Source organism: Halyomorpha halys, unplaced genomic scaffold (genome assembly GCF_000696795.3).
Source record: "Halyomorpha halys isolate HHAL.00 unplaced genomic scaffold, Hhal_1.1 Scaffold560.1, whole genome shotgun sequence".
Taxonomy (NCBI): Eukaryota; Metazoa; Arthropoda; class Insecta; order Hemiptera; family Pentatomidae; genus Halyomorpha; species Halyomorpha halys.
Genome location: NW_027105487.1, coordinates 230,267 through 251,130, shown reverse-complemented (window position 1 = coordinate 251,130; position 20,864 = coordinate 230,267). Strand labels below are relative to the sequence as shown.

The following is a 20,864-nucleotide window of genomic DNA, read 5'->3' as shown; positions in this document are numbered from 1 at the left end:
AGTTTTTAAAAACAAGTCCATTGTAATAAAAGTTGTACATAAGATGGTATAAAAAATCTTTCTAGTAATCATCAGTTAGCTATTGTGTTTTAAGTATTTCTAGCATTGTCACTTAAACTGTAAATTTCATTATTCCTTAAGAAGAACAATTGGTTTAATATACTAAAAATATTTAATATACTGGGTAATGTTTAACCACAAAAAAAAAAGAAAAAAAAAAATTCTTATTGATTTTGCTCAAACCCATTTAAAGTATATTGTTTATTTGGCTTACAATCATTTTTATTATATGAATGAATCATGAAACAATAAAATATTCATTAAAAATTTGTATGATAAGTTAAAGCTTAACATTAAAAATAGTTATTACCTTATGAGTCCATGAAATCTTTGGTTTGGGTTCACCTGTAGCTTCACACATAAGAGTAAGTGGGCTTCCTTTTTTTAAAGTTTTAGATCCCGCTGGGTATATCCGCAGAATTTTTGGTTTTGCTGTAAAAAGTTGAGGGGAAAAAATGAATGGAAAATAAATTATTATAGTGCATAAATAAAACAAGAAGATATTGCATTTAAGTGACTGATTACAGTAAAATGTTAATTATTTTTGTTAAATAATAAGATTCACTTTATCATGAAAGATTGATCTTTCTTTATAATAATAAAGTAGTATTGCTATCCATTATGGATTCAGTCCTTGAAGAGACAGTACTATACTATCTATAGTACTCTATTATAAACTTTATAGTGGCTGAGTATGCCCTTGGAAGTTCTTCCAATCCCACTGTAGGTGTTCGACTGACATAACAATAAATAATCATCTGTTGCAGTAGGACTTGAACCTAGGCCAGGGAGATAGAAGTGCAGTACTCTACTCTCTGAGATATCCCAATTAAAGGAAATACTTTTAAAAATAGAAATTATGAATGCCATCGTCCTCAAGGTTTTCAAAAGGAAAATAGAAAAATGAAAGAGGAATAGTAATTACGACACAGTATGGAAGTCGACAACCAGTATCTGATGAATGTGATTGAGATAACCTAATAGATATGAAGTTGTTAAACATTTATATGAATAGATTAATTAAATTTGACAAGTTATTTTGGGGGTTATATTTTGGAAAGTTAATGTAATTTTCTTTATTGGCTAGCAGCCTTCATCTTTTATTATATTACAAACGGAAAGTCTCATCCTCAGGCTGATTTTGATCATTCACTCCCCCTCCTTCCCTCTCTTTCTCTCATAATATATTATTTATTTATTTAACCTTTAATTTATTATTTATTCATACATCCCGATTTTTAAGCCATTTTTTAAATTATTAAAGCTTCACTCATAGATTTTCTTTTTCTACTTAATTTAGAGATGAACCTCCATACTTAACCATAAATATTCTATTGATATAACTATGAACGGGCACGAGATGGGAGCTATAGAATACCCAACTTATTTTGCTTTAATTATAGACCATTTCTTTCAACTATTACGAATATGAATGAATAATGACTATGAAGGGGTTGTATTGGCAATGTTATGTTTCTCACTATTATGTTTTAGTAATCATCACAGGTTAACAGCAGTAAAATATATTACAAAGATAAAAGGAAAGTCAAATTTATACTCACTTAAAACTTCGACAGTGTAGACAAGTGTGTCTTCATTGCCAATGAGCTGGCAGTAGTATTCATCGGCGTCATTCTTCTGAAGATCCTTGATATGAAGACCGAACTGTTCATCCAAACTGACCCGGGGATCGCTGTTCTGAGAAACGCGATCGAAGAACAATGGTTTGAGATTCGTTTTGGGCCCTTTTCGCCATTGAATGACAGCATTAGCTATTCACAAATAAAAAAAAAATATTATAAATTTAAAATATTCAATTATTTATATGAGTTAACATCATTACTTTATTACCTAAAAATGCTATCACCAGAGTTAAAAATGCTTGGCTTATTAGAAGTTAAAAGTTATAAATTTTCACTTATGATAAACGAAAATTTCGAATCACACGTAAGTGTGATATACGAAACTTTAGTCACTAACCGCTAACGTCATAAAATTGGTAATATAAAATTTAATTTCAGAAAAAAAGGTAGACATGAAAAAGATATGACAGAATTTTTTCACATTGAGGCAAAAATAATACTGGCACAGCTTGATAATGTAATGTTTTTAGAGATACTTAAAGGGATTTTATCTTTTTAGACGACGAAAAAAAAATTGAAAAAGTCACGAATGATACTTACATAAGGCCATTTTGTAATTAAGTAAAATAAGTGTATCTACTTTGTAACTTGGTGTAACTTGTTTCTAAAACTTGCATGCTGATTAAAAACGGCAATTTAGAACTAAATCGTGCATAAAAAAAAAAGGAACAAAATTAAAAGAGAAGTTTTCAATAATTCTCACTAATTATGGGAGACTTTTACAGTTACATGAGTTATAAGACGCTTATAAGCCTTTTCTTAACTTTAAGAGATGTAGTTAAATTCCGGTCAAAAATAAACCGCACAATAACGAATCAGTATTTTCTATTAATTTGTGCTAACATTTCGTGTTAGGTTATAGGCCTTAAATAAGGCTGACAAAACAAGATTAGAAAATTTAAAATGTAATACGAATAAACAAATATAATCGAAAAAATATATTATATAATGGAATATTTAAGTGGATTATAGCTATGGAGTGTAAATGTATTTCAACCATCCTATAGGATATTACAAACATACAGACCTCTATTTTCGACTTCACAAGGAAGTGTAATGGTATCGCCAACCCAAAACGTCTTCTTGCCTCCTTGGCTTACTATTCTCGGTGGGGGGCCATCTTCGTCTTCGTCGTCTTCATCCTGGGCTCCATCGTCGTCGGCGTAGGACGGATCCTTGTAGTCATCAGACCTCACTGAAAGCAAACAGATAGTTCATTATCATAAAGTCTGAATTCCGATGAAAAACAAAACAAAAACATTTTGCTTATTTGACATAATCAATTTACTCAGCAATGTCTATGATTAATATATTGCAAAATACTCGATTGAAATTAGGACATGATGAGAACCTTGACAAGCTGAAATAACATTGATTCTGTAGTGGTGCGGGTATGTTTACTACCCTCAGAACAAAGGAACATAGATGTTGAAATGGAGTCAGATAAAGTTCAAAGACTACTTTTTATAATATCGGTATATTAATATTACTTATAAATATGTACATATTGAGAGAGGTCAGTTTACAAAATGATTGGGAAAAGCGTGTATTTCAGAGAATGCTCCCAGAGTCTTTACTGGAAAATTTTAAACTTTGTTTAATTAGTTGAAACGTACTAGCATCTACCATCTCTCTGAAGGATCCAAGACTATGGTTAACTTAATTTTAAAGAAATTCTACTTTAAATTTATTATTTAATTTTAAACACCCGATTTTTATAAATTTTAAAAGCATTGAATTATTTGATAAATTTGAACACAACAAGATCGATACCAAATCTGAAAACGTTCAAAACTGGATTAAAAAAATGCAAAAGAAATAATTCTCAAAAAAAATTAATACAATATTTTTAACATAGTGATGTATTAAGTAAAAATTAATGTTCTGTTCTAGAACAGCTGCGACGATGAACTTTACGACGGACGTCAGTATTCTTTATGATTTCCTGTCCTCACGTAACTAGCAATATACAAGCATTAGGCCATCCCAAAGCCTGGCTATACTGGGCCCAAATTTTTTATTGTTCAAGATTAAAGAAATTGAATTTTGAACAGTTCCGATACAAGTATGAGTATATACATGAAAAGTGATCGATAAATTTAGAAATATTAGAGTCGATTCCGAAATACTTCATCATAAAGTAGTTGAGCAAAATATCCACGATTAATCTCCCAAGGTAAAAGCGTAACTGTAGACGTCTACAGTACCCAACTCAATTGATTCCAAGCTTTCAACATGTTCTTATGTCAGTCTCAGACATTAGACAAGAATTTTATAAAGGATGTGATAGGGATATAAGAAATGTATTTAATGTGAACAGTTATATTACCAAAAACGATTTTATGTTCCATTTTAATATGATAGGCCTAAAGTTCCACAACACCCTGCAAAAGCGAGGTTAATGTACCGTTCCATAGAACACACAATATACCATGGCTGAAGAACAAAGTAGATTGCTCTTGCCTACTCACAGCAGGTGGCTTCTATGTTCTAGTATAGAACTAGATCAAAACCGTTACAGGCATCCTAAATAATCATCTATGGTAGGAAAGGTGATTAAAACGAACTAAATAACACAAGTTATGAGTTTCAAATTAGCCTAAAAGTTGCTACACACGCTCAAGCCTGCTTAAGATTTTATAGCTACCTTTAGAGGACTTACGGTTGAACATTCTAAGTAGAACTTAACCTTTGTTTAAATGAAATGAAAAATAGTTTATTATTCTGAGACTAGGTCCCTTTAGAACAATTATAAGGTAATTTTAATATTACAATATCATATATTGGCCAAAATCAATTTGGCAGCACTTAATTAAAACTTATATAAAAACTGCGTATAAATAATTTTTTATACAGAGAAAAGAAAAATTAAAAACAAAACAAAAAGGTAGTTCCAAAATATCTATAATATTATAATATTGGATTAGATTGGTGTAGCAAAACGTATTTAAATAGAAGGGTTTTAAACTAGGAAAGGGTTGGTACATGGCGTATGTCATAGGGAATGGAGTTCCAGTGAAAGGCAGCTCGGATAAAAAATGATTTGTCAAACGCAGCAGTTTGGTGAGTTGGAGGGTAGATATAAGAAAAATGGAACCTGAGGGTACGGAATTGGATTTAAAAAGGATATAGGAGGGGTGCTGAGTACTCTTTACTTGGAACAGAAAGGAAACAAGGAGATAATGGCATCGGAAGGATGGATACAGCCACTTCAGCTAGGCGTGATACTGGGATATGTGTGTATCTCTGGTGATCCCGAAAATAAGTGATGTTATAAATATGAGAAATATATCTGTGCTTCATATTTAATGTTCATTTCAACAAAAACATATTTTTATAAAGCTCTGATTTTAAGAACTATGTTTGAACATGTGCAAAACAAACAAATACTGTTTAAAAACAGTTTTCATTCCATCCTGCTGTTATTGAAAAATTTCATGCTTATTAAAAGAATATGGAATTTGTTAAAATATGGAGGGTATATAGTATGGATTTTTGTAGGAATGAGAAGACAGTATTTTTGGACGAGACGAAGCTCGGCAAATATCTTATAAAATAGAAATATTTAAAAGATAATGTCCTTCAAAAGCAAAGCTTACAGAAATATTCAGCATTGTAGGTGTAGTCGGTCTTGTAATTAAATTGATTGATTTGATACCAATTTTCATTAAAGTGAAGCAGAACTATGTATTTTTTTTTTTTTTTTTTAATTATTCCTTATTTAATCTCGTTTAGACGATTTCTCTTATCATTTCACTATTATCTATTGTCTTTATTAGTTGTATTTTTATTTTTATTTATCTTTATTTTTATTTATATATTATATGCGATATAACACGAGGAGGCCCCTCACCTCCGGACTCAAATAGTTGCTGAACGGATAGCTCATATGTAAAATTAAATATAACAGGTAACCTTTAAATACCAAAGGTAGTAAAAGGTAAGACACAACACGAATTACTTTTTCTTTCTACACAGTAATGCACTACTAACTCACATTTTATTTCTGTTTTAGAGGGTTCGGGAAAAAAAAAAAAAAAAAAAAAAAAAAAATTAGAGATGGAGTCTAAGTTTAAGAAGTATGGAAAAGAGGCAGTAAGACTGTCTCATCTTTCAGATAATATAGTCAAATTATTAGAAAAGCTGAAAAATATATCTAACAGTAGTTACTTATATTGAAGATCTGTGCTTCATTAAAGATATCAGTTCAGAAATATCATAAATGAACTACAGGATTGGAAAGGTGTGATCGGTATAAAAAAAAAACTAAGAGCAGGTTATCCGTGAAGCACGTCTTGTCGAGAAGTAGTCATAAGAAAAAACAAGTCCATCACCGAGGTGTGAAGGACTCTAAGTGTTTCCATCTATCTCTAGTTGAACTATCTCAGAATAGTTATATGTAAAACCTGTTGATGTACAGTTGTAATAAAAGGATAAGTGTCCAAAGATGTTAAGTTGAAAATTTACTTCATAAAGTTACTTTGCGACAACCCTTGACAAAAACAATCTAGATCCGAAAACAGATAGACGGGCTGGTAGGTAGATCAAAAAGAGGGATAAACAGGGTACACACCACACTAAAAAAAATTTTAAATTTTTGGAATAATTTTATACCTTATTATATCCACCATACTAAGGCAGGTTAAAACCTACAAAGTTCGAATTCTAATCGCACTTGATAAGAAACGTTTCTAAACAATTTTTTTTTAATAGAAATCGTTTGTTGTGTTTTGGGTCCACATAAAATAGTAACAATCCTATCTTAATCTGTTTTAGCAGCCAAAACATAAGGAAAATTCGAATATTAAGCGTTATAGCGGGTTTATTTATTTTTTTTCGAGATCCCTTAAAAACAATTTCTTGTCCGCTCTGGAACGGTCCTAGGAAAACAATGCTTCATAACAAACTACCTGAGGATTCGTTATCATTGAAGATACTACAGAAACGAGATTCGTCCGATCATTCATCAATTGCTACTATGTGCAAGTATTAAAACATTGGAAGAGTTAAAGCTTCATTCAGGAAATACTGGTTGTCTGATGCGACTACTTTTTAGAACATCGAACGACGATACCTGATAGCCAACGCACGTTGGTACATCGTAACACACAAGGAGACTAAAAGTAAGTATGCATTGGACGATCATTGGTCGACTCGAGTAATATGGCAATATTCCCATTGATTTCAACGAAAGAAAGAAGCGGAACCTGAAGCAGGAGAGGTGTCGGCTTCAAATTCCAACGACTTGAATAGGTAATAAAACGATTTCAAAGTCACTGTTCCGACGGAAGGACGACACCTAACGACTGCAGAGGAGCGAAAACCGGCCACCCGACAATTAGCCAGGGAGGAAGGAAGCGGATGGGACAATAAATATGATCGTGATGGAAATAAAATTGAAAATGGGTTCGGTGAAAAGGCGTGAGGGGTAAATGCCGCGTGTTTCCGCAGCCACGCCCAGGCCACGTGGTACCCGGCTCTCATCTTTTATTCAGCTCTATACCACTCCCGATATCGTTGCCCTTCTCTTATCATTCAGGGTTACTCGTAACCTTATTCTATCAGACCTATATCCTTTATAGAATTTGTAACCAATTCAGAAAATGAAATGATATAAATGAATAAAAAAAAAATAGAAAAAAAGAAATCACGAATCATATTTAATTTAAACGTTTGTTCACTACTGGTTAGTTAAAAAAATTTTGTTTTTTTGTAAAATTGTTTTCTTGTAATTCAAGCATTATTTTAAACAAAAAGTAAACCTGAATAAAAATAAGACAAATAATTTCAGGGTACCGACAGAGTGACCTAAAAAAAGTTGAGAGATCTTAGCAATTATAAAGAAATTTTGAAGTTTTCACAGTCGGGACACGACAAAATCGAACCGTAAATATAGCTGGGTCCTATTACATGCTGGCCAACGCTCGGTGGCGCATCGTAACACGAAGGAGGCTAAAAGTAAATATGCATTGGGAGAATATAGGTCTACTTGTGTGGCGATCTTGCCATTGATTTCTTCGAAAGAAAGAAGGGAATTCTGAATCGGCCGATGTGCCGGTTGGTAAAAGAATAAGTCGGGAGATCCTACGTTCCAAGCACAGTCCCTGTGTTGCCAGCGACTCTATTTTAGGGACATTTCCAACTACTATAAGTAATTAAGTAGTGGTGATTCACATCTACACAAGCAATATGCCACTGAGTCAATTCTAACTTCATTTTAGGAGAGGGACATGTTTAAAAAATTAAAATTAATTTTACTTAGTTACTCTTGTGAAATCGTGTTTATTTTTTATGGAAATTTCGTAATCTTTCAAATGAGCGGCTATATTTTGCAAGGAATTTTTTGAGTAATTCGAAAATATAATTTGTCATTGGTTTTAGAAAATAATTTTTGAGCGTTTATATCACAAGGGGTGGTTATTCAAATGTTCAGCTTAGTAAGGAATTTTTTTTTTTATATAAAGCAATCACTGTGTCAATGAATGAGTGGAATCCACCTTTGATATCCATGGATTTGAACAACTAATATCCAGTTTTAGGGATTTTTTAATTTTTGGTCACAAGACATCTATTACTACTAGAGAATTAAACTTTTACATGCAAAAATAAACAAAAAAACCTGTTCCAATTATTTTTCTATACCACAATATATGTCCATTATCGTTTCTGAAAACCTTCAATTGGAATTGCCCAATGGTTGTTATTCCTTTAAGTCATATATTACGTTACACTAATCTTAGTACACATTAACTATATATATATGTTTTGAGGATCTGGTATTATCCTGGGTAAAAATTACCAGGCAAGCGTACTTTTAAATTATGGTAATAAAGTATTCCATGGTAGCAAGTCAAAAAAAAAAAAATCAACAGAATTTTATCTCACGAGTGCATTGTAATAAAAACCATCAATAAACCATATAATCACAGGCTTACTACTCTCCGCAGCCTTATTATTACATAGCATCATAACCAAAAGTTCAGTTCATTTCCATAGGTAATTAAATATTATCATCCTGGTTGTAGAAAAAGTTGTTTCTTTTCAATACCCAATATGATAATTTTTCAATTAACCTTATTTTATTTTATTATATTTGATAATTTTTCCATACTATAATTTTATGTATAAAAATATTAGTCTTTAAATTTTAACTTTGTCACAATAAATTATTCCAGTTTGACCTTGTTTTACTTAAGAAAAAAAAATCAGATACGATGATGTAGAAACTGATGAACTGATAATGTTTGAGTGAGTAACATAACAATGCTTAAGACAGAACAGAAAGAAGTACAAACTGGTTGAGTTAGCATATATGTTAAACGGAGATGGAGAGATATTGTGGGTATCGGGTTCCTATTTGAATTCAATAGGACCACACCGTTGACATCCCGAGTAGAGTAAAAGCGCCTACTTACTTCGGTTTCGAACCTTAATAACTTTTGGACCTCATATGAGTATCTCATTGACTCTTGCTGGTGTGAGATTTTCACATCGCAAGTCTTTGAAGATTATACAGTAACAGTCGATATATATGTATATATACTATATATTTAGTCACGTCATTTTCCAATTTCAGGCGCTTTCTAAATATTGCTTGATTTAGCTATGTTAAGTCTACTCTTCCCGTTCTAAGCAAATATTTCGAAAGTGATATAGGACCGCTGCTCCTTGGGGGTTTTAGTGGGGTGGGTCCAACTGCATCTTGGAAGAATCATCTAAAGTGATAAGCACAGATTGGCTTTTATTTTTGTTTCATCCTAAGTAAACATCAAGTATGAACAAAAGTTGATAGCCTTCCAATTTTTAATAACAGGATCATACATCCTAAATGGTGAAACAGTAGCGAAACATGTAAACAGCTTCGTATAAACCCATATTTATCCCATAAGTCCATTACTATAATAGAATAGAATAACTCTCATATCTAGAAACAAAGAAATTTTCTTATTTTTTGGATGGGAGAAATAAGTTATTTAATTCGATAATCGATGTTAAATGATTTTTCTTTTAATCAGTAGAATAAATACGGCATATCCCTAACGAATTCTCAAAATTGAATAGAGCTGACATCCAGAGTCGAAGCTAAGTCATCTTCCAATTTTTCAGTATTACTACTCTCTCCCGGAGAGGATGTTTATCTACATCACACAGTAAACGAAACTAGGATAAGCCGTTTATCATTGGTCTTCATTTATTCAACTTATCTTTTGACGATGGATTATAAAGTGACCGCCCATATCTCCGATCTCAGGTACTTTTTCTAAAATACTTTAGTGCTCTTTACAACTATAGAGTAGTAGCAACCAAGCCTTTAAAAGTTCATAAAAAAAAATTCAATAGGTTGGGAGAAAGAAAATAATTTTTTGTAATATGTTTTATGTACATTTAGTCTAATATAATAAAAATGCAAAATTAATCTTTAATTAAAAATGCAAAACTGTTTTGACAGTTTAGTCTCTGTGAAAAATAGGAAGATGGTTTTTTACACAAAGAACTGCTTTCTTAGGGAATAAGTAAATTTTATATACCAAATAATAATCAATTTTTAATATAGCAATCTTTCTAACCAACCTAGTGCCTAGAGAAGTGAATAATAGTTTGTAAAAGTCATCACTAAATTTAAAAAATAAATTAAAATTATAAAACGTATTTTATTATTCCTTATAGAAATTAGTGGTGTTCTAAACACACATTTTGAAGTGTAGAACATCCTTTCTGCCATTAAATTTGTTGAAATGTGCGAGCTATTTATCTTAAATAATTTTCATGTAAAAAAAGGCTGAATTTATAAATATGATGAAAATCCTGTAGCATATACAATTTGGAACCATTAATAAAACATATTTACTAAAATTCCATTTCATTAAAAAATATTCTGAATAATACGTCTAATACTGTATAGAAACATGGAAAAGATCATCTATCCTCTGCTAATACAAAGAATGGATCTATTCAAGGCAATCGGAAAAACTGCAGTCAATTCGTCGAATCGGACAGAATAACTTCCATCGGCGAAGAGCAGATGTTTCCTTTTGGAAGATAAGATAACATTTTAGCGAACTATCCGATCGGTGTACCGACATCTTACCCATGGTCCTAATGCTTCGCTCCAGGTGCAGCAAGCACAGCATGGTAGGACGGTAACCGAGCCCACATCTGCCTCCCGTAGGGACGAACCTCTATCATCATTATCTAGTTCCGCCGCCAGATCCTGTCCCTGATAGCCTGATGAGCTAACGCTATTATGGTAGCTAATTACGTTTTGTCTAATGGTCACAAAGGAAGCTGGGCCGTCATTCTTCAGATCGGTATCGATTTGTCCGTACAACCATTGGTAGCACCAGCTATACAAGCACCAGATTCAAAAGAAGATTCCAAGAATGACATGGTCGAAATAATCTTTGAACAATGGAATTCCCTCACATCGATGCCGAATAGGCGATATCCTTGGATAAGAGGATTCAAAGGAGTCGCTATACACAAAGTGGGATCAAGATCAGCTGGTTGAAGGCGAATTTATAGAAAGAATTATGAAAATTTGGTACCAAAAATGTTTTACCAATTGAATGAAATTGTCATAAAATAGTTTGATATAAATTAAGTAGCAAGAATAATAAAACTACAAGGAAACCAAACCTATTTCAACCATTCCACATAGACAGAACCTAACGGAGCTGTTTACATGTTTCAATACACCTCCATTTAGGACGCGAGACCCTGTCATCAAGAGTTGGTAGGCAATCAACTTTGTGCATGTACACTTTACATGAAACTAAAATAAACGCCAATCTATACTTACAACTTTAGATGATTCTTCCAAAATGAACATCAAAAGTGACCTATGTAAATAAGTCTTAAGGAAGGTCTGGAAATCTGCCAGAAAGGCGATCATGAATATATGAAGGTATATACTATTTATTAACACAACATAGCAATGGCTTAGCTTAAATAAGATATCCAGAGAAGAATTAGTAATGTAGTCCTTCTGTCTCTCGCAGTAATACTTGGCAGAGGTTCCGCGGTATAGAAGGATAGAGATTTTTTAGAGAGTAAGAATCTCATAATATTGTGTGACTTTTTGTTGGTTGCACTTCCCCTATCTACAAAAAAAAAGAGAGATTATTTTGTGATACTAGATTTTTTAGAATCAGGGGACTTCAAAAACATTTATTTTTGGGGACGTCGAAACCCAAATTCGAAATTTTGAACGATCGCAGTGCTTTCCCTTATTATATATTCCTCAGGAAAGTAATGACGTTTGCCTGGTAAAATAGAGTTAAAATTCTTTTAATATGACCTAAGCATTCTAAAAAGAACATAAATGACGAAATGTACAACATTACCAAAGCAAACTGAGAGCACTGTCCAAGGACATTAATAGTTACGTCAGTGCTAGAATATTAATGTTCATAGCGGTCCAAATATTGCCTAATCTGTGTCTGGAATATTGTGACAGCGACTAAAAATTATCAAATCCTCTTCAGAATCCACTTGGACATCGTTCGGGATACTTCCTAGACCCACTTGAAGGAATTGGCTGACCCAAGCAATCGGAATTCCCTAGTGCGACTATAATGTGCCAACAAGTCATGCTTGAAACTGGTCTTCGAAGTAAAATGTAGCATGTAAATTATTGTAGAAAAGTTAATTATACGTCACTGAAAATCAGTAAATACATGTACAAATCGTTAGTTTGTATTTAAACTATTAGCTGTAATGCTTTAATGACAAGTGCTATAATAATACTGAAACTAATAGGCATGAGAGAATTAATGGACTATTGAAAAAAACAATGAATATGTTTTTAACCATAAGCAAACAAAAGGGATATTCAGTTTTAGTATTTATCGAACAGAAAGTAAATGCAATTTCATGATTATTTCGTTTAAATATAACTTGAAAACAAATACTTTGACTAAATACGCTATTAAATAATAACAATTCTTCGAGTATAATTATCAAAAATGAATCAATAGAAAAATAATAGTTTCATCAACAATGAAATTGAAAAGACTAAACCCTAGTCTAGCCTATTAGCTTTCAAAAATTGAAACAAAAATGAATTGGTTAAATGGTAATACTTTATGAAGAAAGATTTTGTTAGATAAATTATTTTTTTCGTCATAGGACTTTCAGTTTGAATTAATAATTCATATTATTAATTATTTTGTAGAATAACAGACGAAACGAAGCATATAAGGCTTTAAGGAATATTAAATTCACCTATAAATAATCATAACTTAATATTAACGACAGTTTTAAAGATTTAGAAATCTGATGGCGGCTTTGCTCTCCAAAGTAACCAAAATGAATTTACAATATATACAATTTACTGCATTTACAATATATACATACATTATATACACAATTTATTATACTGAGAAAAAAATTATTCCCTCATAGCACTGATGATAAGGTAAAAAATGAATATGATCAGCGTTTGTGATGTACTTTAGTCAATATATAGTCAATCACTAATCATAATATATATACATGATTAACAATATTTCACAAAATATGAAGGATGCACCCACCACCATCTCCTTAACATTTTTCATAATGCTTTGAAATCATCTGAATTTCTAGATTATGCTCCATGGTTCCATCTGTTATATACGTAACGTCCTTTGAATTGATTAAAATTTTAAGTGAATAATTATTCTTAATGTTTGTAATAATCAGTAATTGGATAATATTTTGCTATATTTACTTAATCCTTTTTGTTCCAGTCCGATACTGGTATGGAATAATGAATTTCCACATCATAAGCTTGTCGAGATATAGACCCAATATCGAATTACATCAGGAGTAGGAATTGTACCTTTGTTAATTAAAATGTAATTTGAAATATTAGAGATGAGTTTCGGTATAGAAGCTACGTTTCCTTCATAATTTTTATTTTGTAAAAATTTTGTCCTATATTCCAATTCCGTCGACTTTAGTTTGCTGTGTGTTAGAAATTTAGTTTCGAGAAAATACAAATGAAAATAAAATACTCATGAAAGCTGAGTACTTAACCAGTTTATATTAGTTTTTTTTTTTTTTTTTTGTCTCGTTTTTTAGTTAATTCAGGTATTATATACTAAATACCTGTATATAGAAAAATGTACTGGAAGGAAACACATCGATACTCATTGGTTTCCTGATATGGTTAAAACAGTTTGTTGGTGTAAATTTATGAACTTCAAATAGCTTTAAAGGATGTATTTCAGAAAATTAATTTAAACTGACGTCAAGGTGTAACTAATATATTTACAGCTATTAATTCCCTAAGTGGGCGCATGACAGGGAACATGATCTGCGTCCATTTTGATGAATGGGGTGTAGCCCTAGTTTGTGCAGATCGGATTCCAACCTGTTTCTGCGTAGTTTGGGTTTCTTAGCAAAATTATTATTAATAATTCAATAAAATGAACTGATCAAGTCAATATTTCCATGCATGTGTTTTTGAAGTAAAGATTTTTGATGATGCAATAATTTTTTCAAGAGTAACTTAATATTTAGTTTTCCTTGTAAATTTAATCTTTTTAGGTTAATAATTAATTTAAAAATTTTATGATTCGATATTTCTGTCCTATTAAAATAGATAAGTAGAATTTTCATCATCATATGTTCAACTCAGCATTTTAGAAAATAAAATCACCACTTTTTAATAATTTGCCAATAATAGTAATGATATCATAATATACTGTCTTTTTTTTTTTCTTTTTTCGTACCCTCCATTGAAAATAAGGAATACTTAGGTACAATGATGTCAGTTGAAGTGTTCTACCTTCTTCTACCCATGGGGTACCATAATATACTATGTCATATTGATTGATTATTAATTAACGTATTTTATTTCTTTTTTAAAACGAAAATATACCATTAAACAACTTTTTGGGATAATTGTTCCTTATACTATATAAATCAATGAATATTGATTTTTTTTTTTTCTGAACTAGAATTTGTGGGATACTATAATCTTTTCTTTAAAAGAAAATATTCCTTTGATTTGACTTCCAATATAAGTGAAAAATTTTAATATCACGCAATATAAATCAAGATTATGATTTATGATACTTATAAATGTAACTATATACACATAAATAAATTAAGAATGTCAGCAGCTTCTGTTCGGAATATTTATTTCACAGTGTTATTATTAGACATTGCATAAAACAGTCATACTTAGGTGAAATAAATTTTTTTTTTCTACATTACTAAGATGTAAATTTCTCTGATTCATATCATCTCATAACATGCAAATACGAGCAAGCTATATTTATAATAGCTATAAAAACAGAACTGGAATTTCGATGTATGGGAGCGGAATTCAACACAACAACCTCAACACTGCGAGATCCTTTTCGTCAAAGCCGCAACTAATTGCAACATCAAAGAAACAAAAGATTGCTTCCGAAACAACTGATGAGGGAACAGAATCAATTGCCCCTAAGGCAAGGTAGAGGAAGGAGCTGGAATGGTCGGTACATGAAAAGGGAATTCATAGGACTCCAATGACATGGACCATTGTTAAGCAACTTTTTCTTTTTCTCCAGCTGTCTTCCAGTAATTACAGCGGCGATTGTTTCATCAGCCTCCTCTGCAGGAGGTGTCTTTCCAGTATCCAAGCCTTCAGGAATCTTAGGAAAGTTTCTAGACGGATCTTAGCCAGAAAAGCATCCAGGAATAATGATGTTCAGTTTTTCAGATAAAAAATCATGTATCCAGATACAATAATTATTTTTTAAAGATCATAATAAATATATAATCATCAGTAATTATATGTTTATTATTGTTTGATTTTTATGAATTAATTGGCTGCTTCACAAAAGAAAAGCCTGGTTTAAGAATAATAGTAAAAGACGAACGCCATAAATTAAAAGAAGTATACCAGTGTATCAGATGTCCTTTAGGCAATTTGTAAGATGGGCTTGAGGACATATCATCTGATGAAGAAGAAAAAGACAACGTTGTAGAGGGTAAGGATCATTAAGGTCCACTTATATGGCACAGAATCCTTCCTATCTGTCTCATCATTTAGATCTTCCATATCCGTTCTTTTTATTTAAATATAGTAAATATAAAAAATTAAATCCGTTTTTCAAGAAGTATCAGAATATTCATGGAAGAAAAATGTATTCAAAGTAAAATTTGCTCAAGCCTATCTTTAGAGAGAGAGAAATGCTTTATTCATCCATGCTGCCCAAATACATCGGGTTGCAACATTACACAGCATACTAATGAATCCGTAATCGGACCTATATAAATTACATATATTCACATGATATAGTAAAAAAGCAAGAAAACAGTTTTTTTTTCCACAGTTTCCTTTTACAATCAATTTCAGGCAACACACTAAAAACAAATATTTCAATTCATTCCTTTTTCTTTCCCTTTCTTGTCCCTTCCATTTCACCATTTCACAATTTTTATTTCATTTGATCGACAAATTCACCCGAATTCTCCCTCTCATATCCTTTCTAGTGACCCGCTAAACAAATTCACTATTAGACAGCAATGTGAGATAAAATAATTTATTTATTTGTTTATATAATTTATACATAATGTAATTAATTCAAATAACGCTAGCGTTAATAATGGCTTATGTAGGTTTAAATATACTAAATAAGATTTGGATTATCTGAACATCAGTATCCAATGTTGGAGTGGTTCTGAAGGAAACGGATTTTGAAAATCACATTCCAAAGAATACACCACAAACATAAAATGTAAAAAAAAAATCATAGATCAAATTGCTGACTTGCTTAAACCGTCGAACATACAAACCAGAGAGCTTCCAGTAGATGAATTCCACTCCTATATTAAACTATATATTAAAATTATTGAACAAAAATTATCATGAGGTACAACAGTAATAATATACAATACTGAAGAAATGGAAGAGGATAATTTCATATACCTAAACAATTCGAAAAAATAAACTAAATAAATGTAATAGGTGGAATAAATGTATCTATATCAATTCCAGGATTATCTGAAAATAATGTAAAAATACAATGAATACTTTTTATTAATAGTACTTTGCCAACTAAATAATTATTTATTTACGATTCTAATATACTTAGCTTAAAAATTGGTGTTACACAATTAATTCCTTTCCCTACAAAAAACAAAATGTCAAAAAAACTTGAATGGTTATTGCGCAATTACTAATTCGTCTCAAGAAAGAAATTTTGTATCCGTTATTTTGGCCTTGGAATGAATACTCGGCCAATGAACCTTCAGCCAAACTGTCTCCTTTTGATCAGACCGAATAAAAGACAATTAAGATTACGACATATTTGTGGAAAATTACGAGAAAATTATTTTTCGTTTGCTTAGATTGTATTTTATATTATTACATTGTCATAATTATGATCGTTGAGGACAAGATGAAAACATTCGCCAGTTTGAGGCATCTTGTATCATTAACCATCCAAATTTATAGGAGGCGTCCTTTTGTCGTTGTTTATTTTGTCTTTAAACAATTATAATCATCGACGTTTTTTGAAAGATCCTACTAGGATTTTCACCTTAAAGAAACACAATTTGGGTCTTACGTATTAATATCTGATCTAAAAAATTGAAATTTTTTATTTTTTTTACCAATGGAGATTTAGGGGCCATTTTGGAAGATTTCCAGTCTATTCTTCATTAATCATTTTCCTTGAGATCCGCAGTCCATCCATCCTCGAGACATCCATCCGTCACAAAGCTGTCTTTCCTACTTGATTGCTTATGATTTCATGCCATGAACAGATAACCGGTTTTGGGAGTCTTCTGCCTATTTATGCTTGTATGATAGTTTATTCGAACAGTACGAACCTTAAGAGTACACATTTATGAAAATGTAAAGTTCCTTAACATACAAACTTGACAGGATTCAGTTGGGGTCACACTTTGAGAAAAATGAATTATTTTCCCTTAAAATTCACAATGGTAAGCAAAAATGAGTTTTAATATAAAATAAAAATCTTTGAAATCCAATTAACCTTAAGGTTAGTTAGTCTATTTGGTTTAACGTCCAACATTTATGCACTCCAACAAGAACGAGAAAGGCAGATTCTACAGAAAACCAACCAGAGTGAAGGTCAACCTTAAAGTTAAATTTTTAGGTATGTCAGTTCAGCCGTAAATGGTGCGATTTAATGGCGAAAACAAAATCTCAACGTATGTATTGATAAAAATTTTGAGTAAATGCATTGTTTGATTTTCTAGGGTACTGATAAACTTCGGTTACCCACTTTATCCAACTCGGTTATCCAAGTGAAACTTTATTCTGTCTAAGATTTTTATTTAGATTCTCAATTGATTTGGAATACACAAACACTTGGATGGGAGGATCTTGAAATTCTGCAAGTTGTACCTACAAATCTTGAAATTAGATGAAAAAACAAGTTCTGTTGACAACTATGCTCAAAAACTTGATTATTTCAAGTAACAGATGTGTATCATCAAAACTCTCTTAGCGTGTCACCATAGTCATTCGTGTCATCGTGCTGCCGAATAGTATCTATAAAGGGCGGGAAGATAGAGACCCACATCGTCAGCCGGACTAGGTCGACCGAACTATAGAGGGAGGAACGAATGCGTTATTATAGTGCCCTAAAGGAAGGTAGAATAGCCACAAGGACTGAGTGATGAGTTGATTATCCTAAGAGCACCCTGCGTGCTGGGTCCGCGCCACGCCCGCCGCTGTTTACTTAGGCCAATTAAAAAACTTCTACCACGGCGGTAACCACCCAAGTAGTCCTCATAACAGATATAACTTCGGATTATATTCTATAAATACAAGGATAGTCTGCTCTATAAAATATGATAAACTCCAAAAGGGAATGCGATTGCTATAAAAAGACCTCACGAAACAGAAAAGTAACACAGCTGTTCAATTTATAAAAATAGAACCCAGGGCGTGAACTATTTCCTATCTCCATCTTTTTATATGTCAAGCGAAATAATTCAAAATTTATTTTCAAATCTGTTTAGAAAATGTTTTTAGAACTGAACTAATCAGAATAGTACTATTAACTCAGCTAAAAAAGACCTTTAAAAACATCAACGTACATCAAAACGTCTTAATACATTTTAAAGAAAATATATTTATTCATAAATATTTCAATAATAAATAATTTAATAAGAAATAAAATTTTGAAAAACACATTTATACTAAAATTGAGGTGTAGATAGTTGACCGTAGATTAATGATTGGAGAAGTTTATCAGAGGGTGCGGTCAGAAAAGAGCAGCATAAATAAACAATACAATTATGCCGACGTTTCGACCTGAGTTTCAGGTCTTCCTCAGGGCTATAGAAGAAAACATATAACAACAAAATTTAGAGAAACATAAAATTAAAAGGAATACTATAGAAACAAATTTGGAATAATACAAAATAAGGAATTTAATCACAAATGATAAAAAATTGATGATTGAATAGTAAAAAAATTGATTCACTGATACATTGAGGTATATAAAAGGTAGAATATGGAGAATGGGAAAAGAATAAGGTAAGAACACTATTTTCTTTTATATATATTTATATTTTTAGGTACTTTATATTAACTTTGTTGACCGCACCCCTCGACAAACTTCTCCAATCATTATACTAAAATTATTCGTAAATTATAACAAAGCCTTGAGTTTATCAAATAGCACTAAGCAATTTACCAGTTGAAATTATAAAAATTCATGGACTGTCAGAACTGAAAATAATAAGATTGCAGAAATTTAGCCAGAGAAAGGACAGCACTCCAGAATATCAGAATGTATACAGAGTGTTGATGTGAGATGTGCAATATTTTATGAATTTTTATGTCTATGACGTCTGAATTAGTTAACTATTCACTGCTAACAGAACAAAAAATTTCCAAAAATACTTAGATATTTTGACCACCGATCAGGAATTGTCAGTTTTTAACTATTTTACCTATATCAAATTAAAATAATTATTAAAAAGGCAGGTTTCTTTTAAAATTCGAAATAAATAAGTAATTAAAAGAAAAAAATGTTAAAAAGTTGTAACTTCTAACAGCATCAGGCGAACCTTAACCTTAAATTTATTTAATTTGAAACTAAAATTTTGGTGAGAATGTATTTCTTTTTCTATTTGCTTTACCTTTATGCTAATATTGGTATTATTAAATTAAATATTTTTCTCATTTTCACTATATTCGTTTTATGGAATTACGCTCATCGTTAATGCTTATTGTCTGAATAGCTTTGTTAAATTTTTTTATGATATTCATATGTAATCAAATTTTTGGGTTAATATTAGTAAATGAGATCAACTGAAATTAATCTGAAGGTATGTATCAACTTCACATTTGAAGTATATGAAATTTCAAGAGAAATGATATATTTGCCCAGTTTCATTTCTTATTTACCACAATTAATTGTTTACTTTCTTAAACTTATCTCGAAACTTTATGTATATAAATAATTGTTTGAATATCAAACTGTAACAGTTATTTTTTTTTTAAATAAAAGGTTTATAACCACATTCTTCTTCAGTTTACTTTTGGTGGCTTTTATTATCAGACTGTAATATTACTGGGCTCACTCAGCCTGGAAGTAATATGAGAACAAATTCAATAAAGTGGTCCCTGAAAGTATTGGAGGAAATACGGGTGGCTGAACATGATGGACAATAGTATTGCAGGACCACCTACTGGTGCACCTATTCGAGTTGCTTTAGCTCTTCAGAGAGGACAATATCTAAGCTTATATTATATTCGTCATTTGTAATAAACTTTATCGTTTGAAGCATGATAAACAGATCTTAAATAAGTTATCAAGTTGGAATTAAATTAAAAACTTAACACCTTTAAAAATTTTTTCGGAGTTTTCTCCTTGAATAAATTTCCTGCATTATTATCAATCAATTTATAGGCACACTGTTTTTTGTTTACTAAATCTTATAAATACCCCCTATAATTTAAAGTAAAAAAATTCTCTTCCCCTACACACAACAATATCTAATTTTATCTCTGCTATTTCCTCTTAAAACTAAGGCAGTTTGCATCAATTGAGGTAATAATTGTTTTCAAATTCGATTAATTGCTGAAGTTGATGTCTTCTAGTTTATCATTCCTAATTATTGAATCCCTTATGATAGCACGTGATGTTATTTTCCATTCTTATGGGTCAACATTATAGTCAATTTGTTACTGGATATATA

At 31.2% G+C, this 20,864-nt stretch overlaps 1 protein-coding gene across 3 annotated transcripts in view; it reads right to left on the bottom strand.

The window, feature by feature from the left end:
- LOC106684256 (protein amalgam) overlaps positions 1 to 20,864 on the bottom strand; it is a 63,995-nt gene that overhangs the window by 17,822 nt on the left and 25,309 nt on the right. For all 3 annotated transcript variants that reach the window (XM_014426229.3, XM_014426227.3, XM_067051538.1), the window contains 3 exons: positions 2,731 to 2,898; positions 1,623 to 1,832; positions 371 to 492 (listed from right to left, as the gene is read on the bottom strand). In XM_014426229.3, the coding sequence (XP_014281715.1) occupies positions 371 to 492; positions 1,623 to 1,832; positions 2,731 to 2,898 (500 nt within the window). The remainder of the gene's footprint in view (positions 1 to 370; positions 493 to 1,622; positions 1,833 to 2,730; positions 2,899 to 20,864) is intronic.